The sequence below is a fragment of the Telmatherina bonti genome (assembly GCF_933228915.1).
Source record: "Telmatherina bonti genome assembly, chromosome: 10".
NCBI classification, from domain to species: domain Eukaryota; kingdom Metazoa; phylum Chordata; class Actinopteri; order Atheriniformes; family Telmatherinidae; genus Telmatherina; species Telmatherina bonti.
In genome coordinates, this window is record NC_136628.1 from 32,336,918 (window position 1) to 32,344,990 (window position 8,073).

At 41.4% G+C, this 8,073-nt stretch overlaps 1 protein-coding gene across 1 annotated transcript; it reads left to right on the forward strand.

The window, feature by feature from the left end:
- The first annotated feature begins 3,886 nt into the window (after positions 1-3,886).
- On the forward strand, positions 3,887-7,187 carry ckma (creatine kinase, muscle a). Its single transcript, XM_079247702.1, has 8 exons — positions 3,887-4,038; positions 5,042-5,249; positions 5,349-5,503; positions 5,588-5,720; positions 5,917-6,088; positions 6,175-6,298; positions 6,379-6,568; positions 6,688-7,187. Exons 2-8 carry the CDS (start codon positions 5,057-5,059, stop codon positions 6,864-6,866), a joined length of 1,146 nt encoding a protein of 381 aa, XP_079103828.1. The 5' UTR covers positions 3,887-4,038; positions 5,042-5,056; the 3' UTR covers positions 6,867-7,187.
- Positions 7,188-8,073: the final 886 nt, after the last annotated feature.

An 8,073-nucleotide genomic window follows, 5' to 3' on the forward strand; every position in this document is an offset into this window, starting at 1 on the left:
AGCCAAAAACACAAAACTCTTAGGATCAAGACAGAGTTTGTGTAAAAGCACGGTGCAAGCTATGACTGAGTCGCTCCACTATAAGCTAAATGTTTTAATCTAAAGTCCTCAAAAGTGTCAGACACTGTAATATCATACAACCTGTGTGACTGCGTGACTATTTCTGTGGTCTGATGGGTGTTCCAGCATCTTGTGAAGTTGGAGGAACACCACTGTTAGCACAAGGAGCATGCATCATATCACCAGGTTGTTGCATAACAGTGCTAGACTGGCATTATTCAGTTGATTTGAGTAAAATGTCAGCTGCTAGCCACCGTATCCGGTGTCTAATTTGCAGGTGATATTACTCCATAATCCTTCCATCCAATTCAGTGTCACAGATATCCCTCTGCCATGGAAGCTAAACATTATTTTGAGTTTTTCTCACACGCAAACCTGCTCTATACGATTCCTTTCAGGAAAAACAGGGAATCTTGTATTTTAGTGTAAATGCACCAAAAGATATACTCAAATGTGTGTTGCATGGGGTAAAGGGGAAGACTGGAGCATGAAGTGATAGCGGAAACCTGCTCTAATTTGGTCAGCCCTGACTTCTGGGAGGACAGGCAGCAGACAGCTGGGTAACATGAGAAGTGGTTTCAGGGTTAGGGCACCAACAGACTTCTCTGTCGCCGGCAACTCTGGACACTGGCAGAACCATCCGGCAGAATGAAGCAGAGGAACTGACACAGTGCTGCAGAGGCTGAGCTGTAGAAACTAAACGGGGGGAAGATGAAGGGCAGAGAGTGCGTGCGGTGTAGTTTTGTCATGTCTGGCAGCAATGAAATGAATCGCTGGGAGGGAGGAGTTGAGCTCTTTGCACTGAGGAAGACACAGGGGTGGTAGTAACATGAGGGACTGGAAGGAGCAGGTGTGAACCAAGCAGCTGTCTGGAAGAACAGTAGAAGCAGGGGGGCATCCTACATACAGGAATACATCCTGGGATGCCCCAGTCTTGGAACAGGAAATCTAATGGTTCTTTGTTTAATACTATCGATTGCATTGTTGCAAATTGACTACCAGTTGAGGTCCAATAGAATTAAACTGAATAATGTTAACTGATTTCCACTTTTTATTTGGCTATTACAATGTTACACATGTTACACTGGTCCAGAAAACTTGGAAAAAAACTCTTTTTAAAAAAAACAAACAAAAAAACTAACAGAATTGTATTTATTACTTTAACTGAAAAATTAGTTTGAGGCTGATGAAAATAAAAATTAAGGATTTTTCCAGCCTTTCATGGTAAAAAGATGGAGGCATGTTTGTCCTGGAAAGACATTATCTACAAAACAAACCTTATGAGATTTAAATAAAAGGAGAAAATAAACATTTAACCAAAGTGTCTTTGGTTTGGCCTCTGCTTGAAATTGTACACCCATAATAAAATTAATATATGTCTGCAGTCTAAAGTATATTTTAATATTTTAGAGTAGCCTAATAATTAAAGGAACATGTGAGGTTTGTTAAGATGTGTAAATATTGTGTTACTGGTGAAGAGTGATAAAAGATGGCACAAAGCAGAAAAAAAAAAAAGGTTCAGGGTTGGCTAAAAAAAACAAATACCCGCAGGTTGAAAATGTCTTTGTTGCATAGCTCTAAACCTCTATTAAGTCACAGTACAATATGTGAACATCATCTCTGCAAAAGTAAACTGAGGAAAACGAAGCAGAACACAATTAGAGAGGATTTAGGAAGGATACTATAGGCAATCAGGGGACCTTTTAGGTTTTAAAAGGTTAAAGACTGACTGACCACAAATCAGATTGCCGGATGACACAAGAGGCAGAACAGCTACAGAGCTGTTGGATTCAGAGAGCATTCAAAAGTGTCTCTTTGCACATGTTGAAACGTCTTAACTTGGACAGTGGATTCTGTGTGCCAACATGTTTTTTGAGTCGGCATTCACAGGATTTATGAATGAACGGATCAATGGACAAATCAAAGTCCAAAGAGGTCAGAGCAGGTTTAAGACACACGATTGAAAATGCACACTAGTTGATAACAAATTTCATGACTATTAATCAGACCAACACTCGGGGAAGGAGTTGCCATTTTGACAAATGTCTGCAAGAAGACCTCAACTGTGTTTCTCAGCTAAAAATAAAATGGTTAAGAGGGTCAAAAACTAACCTGTGACCTCCAAGATTACTATCAACAAGAAGCTGATAAGATGTCAGAGTTGCTGTCTTCATGCTATGTCTTCTGCACTGCCATGGACTCAGAGGTTTCCATCCAAAAAATGACATCCCTGCAGCAAAAGAGACACTTTTAAAGCGCATACTGCAGGTTAGAGCCCCCCTTAAATCTGTATAAGTATAAATACACTATTTGGGCTTTTGGAGTTGTTTCTGTTAGAATTTTACGACTGCACTTAATCTGAACTTTATCTAAAGCCACAAATAAAGGAAGTGACGTAGAGAGAGAGAGATGATGTGGTGAAAAAAGCACTTCTACTGTGAAAAGCAACACCTTGCAAGGAGCACAGTAATAGCGTCGCACCTGTAGATGTTATGTATTCATTACTACCCTTAAAAAGAATAAATACACTATTTAAGCATGATGAAAATTTGGAATAGAATAAATGACGAGAAAAAACCTAGGATGATGGTTTCATAGCCAGGAAAGAGTAAGACTAATAAATTGCAAAATGAAAACCTACCATTTACCTAACAAGCTGAAACGTGTAGACATGTGTCTCCCATGTGAGCAACCACTCAAAACACGCAGCTGGTTGTGCAATAAAATGAGTTATTAAGCTTTTACAGTGGCCTTCCCAATAGACACTAACCCTATCAATAAAATGTTACCTTTGCTGAAAAGGTAAGTTAAGCCAGAAAAGCTCAGAAATTGAATTCTGCCAGATGCTTGATCACGGCCTGCTAACTGGAGAGTTGCTACACTGGTTAGCAACTAATGACTGTAAAGTGGGGAAAAAAATTATATATATATATATATATATATATATATATATATATATATATATATATATATATATATATATATATATATATATATACACACACACATATATGTATTTACTACAGATTGTAAAAAATAAGTTCTAAGTTTGATTTTTCAAACATTTACGCTACTTGGTTTTTGTTACCGCAGGCCTACAAACTAAATATTATTGGTCTGTAAAAATATTTGAAGTAACAGAAGCAACATTATTTTTTCATACCTGAATTATCCTATTCAGGGTCAGAAGGGGAGTGGAACCTATCTCAGATACCACTGGGGTTGGGGCAAAAGTGCTAACATGCTAACACGGAATCTCATTTAAGTGTGTTAGCATGCTAATATTGTCTTTTCAGCGCTGCAGCTTGTATATAGCTGAGGCTGATGGCAGTAATCATCGTGAAGGAGGTATTCTTCAAAGGCTTACCATTTCAGATAATGATATTAGATATGCCACTTATAATTCCTCACATCCAGAGAGAACTGAGGATGAAAGATCCCTCTGGATAGCATTTGCTGTATAAACTGTTGACATTTGAGAAGTGAAAAGGAGACCGACTCTTTCTAACATTCACACCTAACACAAGAACCCGTTTCTTCACGGCATGCTTGGCAAAGTGAAGCTAGTTTTTTTTTTTTTTTTCCTTTCCACTTGATTTACCCTCAGTCACTACCCCTTACACCACTACTCCTATGACCCCTACACCTACCCTCTCAGATCACCCAACTGGAGCTATGTATGGGCCCAAGACACATTGGGTGAGGGGTGGTGAGAGGCGTGAGGGTACAGCTGCAGTAAACATCTTGGATGACAGTGAGGCAAAGGCGTCCCTTTCATAAACTGTTCAGAGTATCGGCACAGTAACTCTGGCCAATGAGGGCTCAGCAGGCACTAAAATGGCCAAACCAATGGCCGAGTGTTTGCCCGGTATATAAACAGGGAGCAGAGACCTCCAGCGCTGGGTGACCCCTATTTTGGCTGTGGTGAACAGGATCTGATCCCAAGGACTGTTACCTCTGTTCTTGTCTTGTGTGCAGGTAAAGAAATGTCAGAGTTGATTAGTTTTACGGTGTTCATGAAGGTTAAGAGAAGGAGATGTGGATGGATTTGGAGACATAACCGATCATTTGAAATATCACACATATCTATTTTACGCTGTTTTGGTTTTTATTGCAACTTAAGTGTTCAAAGGGTAAAGGCACAATAGTTCTGGTATGTTTCCATCCTCTAAATGAATTCACTGGAAATAAGTTATTCGGTTTTGGCAGATTTTTCTAAGTTGTATTTTTCTATTAAGTTGTTTTAGAGTTGTTTACTAGAAGAAATTATAGTTGAATTTATCCTCTTTGCGAAGAGACCTCTCATTTTAGAGAGAGATTTACGTGGACAGGTGCTTTACTGTTTGATACATGTTTAATGTGTTTTATACGTTATTTTTTTGGGTCGTGTTTTTAACCTCTTGGGACAATCTGTGAACTTACTGAAGCGTGTGTATGTGCATGTGTAAGACTGAGAAACAAAATTAAATAAGAATATATGTATTATTTTAAATATCTTGGACTGTGGCGTGGTGAGAGGTAAGAAAAAATGCGTCTGCAGCTCATTTGAATTTTGTCACGAGTTTAACATGGCGACAACTTAAAGTGAGGAACTTGTGTCTAATCCTGGATTCCATCTAGTAGTTTAACTTTTCCTAAGTTTGACTCTGTCCCTACCCATTTAAGTTGCTGCTTGTATGTCCTGTGATAAGTGAGGGTGTGTAGTCAGATGCGCTTCTGCTAAAAATACTCAGCGAACACATGTTACTCCCCCTACACTATTTCAACTGGACATCTGAGCCTTTGGAAACTGAGTGACACTTGTTCCCGGGATTCCTGTGCTTAGACTTTGCAGCTGTCCTGAGGAATATCTCATATCTCCAATTGATGAACCTTTTCTTTTTTTTTTTTTTTTTTACATCTGTTTAAATCACCATTGTGGGCAGAGTTGATGAATATCTCAGAATATCCTCATTTTCTTTCTGTTTCCCAATCTTCGCAGTGTTAGAAAGCAATCATGCCTTTCGGAAACACCCACAACAACTTCAAGCTCAACTACAAAGTTGAGGACGAGTTCCCAGACCTGTCCAAGCACAACAACCATATGGCCAAGGTCCTGACCAAGGAAATTTATGGCAAGCTGAGGGACAAGCAGACCCCCAGCGGCTACACTCTGGATGATGTTATCCAGACTGGTGTGGACAACCCTGGTGAGACCCATAAGGACTATAAAATTTGAAAAAAAGGCCAGGTTGTTTAGAAAAAAGCTGCTCTATTCATAACCCCTCCATCTCTTCACACTTGTTAAGGTCACCCCTTCATCATGACTGTTGGCTGCGTCGCTGGTGATGAGGAGTCTTACGAGGTCTTCAAGGATCTGCTGGACCCCATCATCTCCGACCGTCATGGTGGATACAAGCCCACTGACAAGCACAAGACTGACCTCAACTTCGAGAACCTGAAGGTACAGAGGAGTTATTGACTTTTTGACAGAAAGCAGTAAAATACAGCTTACACAAGAAATACGGTTTAATGACTTTATCTTTAGGGCGGTGATGATCTGGACCCCAACTATGTTCTGTCCAGCCGTGTCCGTACTGGCCGCAGCATCAAGGGATACACCCTGCCCCCCCACAACAGCCGCGGCGAGCGCAGAGCCATTGAAAAGCTGGCTGTGGAAGGTAAGCTATAATTAGTTTGGCTTAATACAATAAAGAAGCTAAAAATAAACCCAGAAATATCTCATCATCTTGAAAATTCAGGCACATCAGATTGTTGTGACCTGAACAGGTAAGATTCTACAACAGAAGCCCATTGAAATACAGTCATCGCTGCTTATCGCCATTAGATCTCCTAACAGTAAGCCTGTCCCTGCAGCTCTGACCAGCCTGGATGGTGAGTTCAAGGGAAAGTACTACCCCCTGAAGTCCATGACTGATGCTGAGCAGGAGCAGCTGATCGCTGATCACTTCCTGTTTGACAAGCCTGTCTCTCCTCTGCTGACTTGCGCCGGTATGGCCCGTGACTGGCCCGACGCCAGGGGCATCTGGTGAGTGCCAGCTGGCGGTAGAAACGCTTTTCTGTGATTTCTTTTTCTTTAAGCATCAAACTAACTCTACATCCTCGTCTTGCCAGGCACAACGACAACAAGACCTTCCTGGTCTGGGTGAATGAGGAGGATCACCTGCGTGTCATCTCCATGCAGAAGGGTGGCAACATGAGGGAGGTCTTCAAGCGTTTCTGCGTTGGCCTGCAGAAGGTACACAATAACCACTAACTTAAAACTGGGGGGAGGCTTGCTATCGCTCTACTCCTCTAAATGTCTTTCATAACTTTCAGATTGAGGAGATCTTCAAGAAGCACAACCACGGCTTCATGTGGAACGAGCATCTTGGCTACATCCTGACCTGCCCCTCCAATCTGGGTACCGGTCTGCGTGGTGGCGTGCACGTCAAGCTGCCCAAGCTGAGCACACATGCCAAATTCGAGGAGATCCTCACAAGGCTGCGTCTGCAGAAGCGTGGCACAGGTATGTTCAGATGTTTGGATGCAGCATGGTCCACCAAATGACTCCTCTCCAGACTGCAGAACTCTGCAGGAGGATGCAATGACTATTCAGCGTCTCGCCCCCTTGTTTCTTCTTTACAGGCGGTGTGGACACTGCATCCGTGGGTGGTGTGTTTGACATCTCCAACGCTGACCGTCTGGGCTCCTCCGAGGTGGACCAGGTCCAGCTGGTGGTTGATGGTGTCAAGCTGATGGTTGAGATGGAGAAGAAGCTTGAGAAGGGTGAGGCCATTGACAGCATGATCCCCGCCCAGAAGTAAAGAGGGACAATCTTCCGTTTTTCTCGTGACCATTCATGTGCAATGGAGCCAGCTGACAGGCGTGCAGAGGAAACAGCCGCTCACTTAGAGACTCTGGACTCTGCCAACCTCTTTTTCTTCCTTCCAGCTTTTTCCCCCCCTTTTCTCTGTCCTTCATCCTTTTTGTCACGCTCTCCTGTGTTGGTTGGTAACATCCTGGGATCAGCCTCCACTGAGCTGGGATCACCTGGCAGACGTGGCATCGCCTACTTTTTGTTATAAAAAGTAAAAAAAAAAAGTTATTGAAACGGTTCAATAAAAAAAAAGCCCCATGAAAAAAAATATTCTGGTCTTTCTTGATGCGGCTTGCGAACTTAAAAGTCAGGGACAACGCTAACATCAGTCTATGTGATGTTGAAACTATGAAAGCACGACACCAAAATGAAGGAAAAAAATGCCAACATCAGTGAATTTTATTCATCTTCAGTACCATGTTCTCCTCATATACCACAACCACTCAGTCTCAGTTTACAGTTTGCTTCTGAGGGAAGGAATTTAACAGCAGAGCAGAGCAAAATGACTCGTACAAGTCAAACCGTGTGTGTTATTTAGTCTATTTTGCATATAACATCAACTGGTTCCAAAATTGGTTTTGGAATGATGATGCATGTTAAATGCTGAGCCCCTCCGGGGTCCTAATACTGCCGTGCTCCAGCATTTCTGCAACACTCGGGTTAACAAAATCTGTTTTTTTAAAGACAGTTTCACAGTAAATTTCTTCCTTAACACAATGCTTGTTCATCTTATACACTACGAGTGAGCTGTTTGACTCTAAATGATACTTTTTCTTCTGTTTTACATTAAAAAAAAAAATTCTCACTGAAATACTCAGCAAACAACCTGATTCATATTTGAGTTCAGAAGACAGCAACATAACTTTTCTATGGCTTGATTGCAACCCAGGGCTTTTTTCCTTTTTCATGTCGTGGAGTTCTCAGGATCTGTTTTAATTCTAGTTAAATTTCTATCCTCTAGCAACAAGTGGATTAAAGTCACTGTATCTAACTGGAGCCCTTCTCTTTTTTTGTGAAAGGGGGAGAAAAAAACAAATAAAAAATCTGGTGTTTTAATTAGTAATTTATGTTTACAAACGCACTTAGTCTGCATTTAATACAGCCGATCCAATCGTTACTGTGCATCATGTTTCATTTTTTTCCAGTAAAACCCA

Excerpts from the sequence above, each read along its gene's own strand:
- ckma (XM_079247702.1), top strand. The coding sequence starts at position 5,057 with ATGCCTTTCGGAAACACCCACAACAACTTCAAGCTCAACTACAAAGTT. Across the intron at positions 6,299-6,378 it reads TCTGCGTTGGCCTGCAGAAG|ATTGAGGAGATCTTCAAGAA; the intron begins GTACACAATAAC and ends CATAACTTTCAG. Across the intron at positions 6,569-6,687 it reads TCTGCAGAAGCGTGGCACAG|GCGGTGTGGACACTGCATCC; the intron begins GTATGTTCAGAT and ends TCTTCTTTACAG.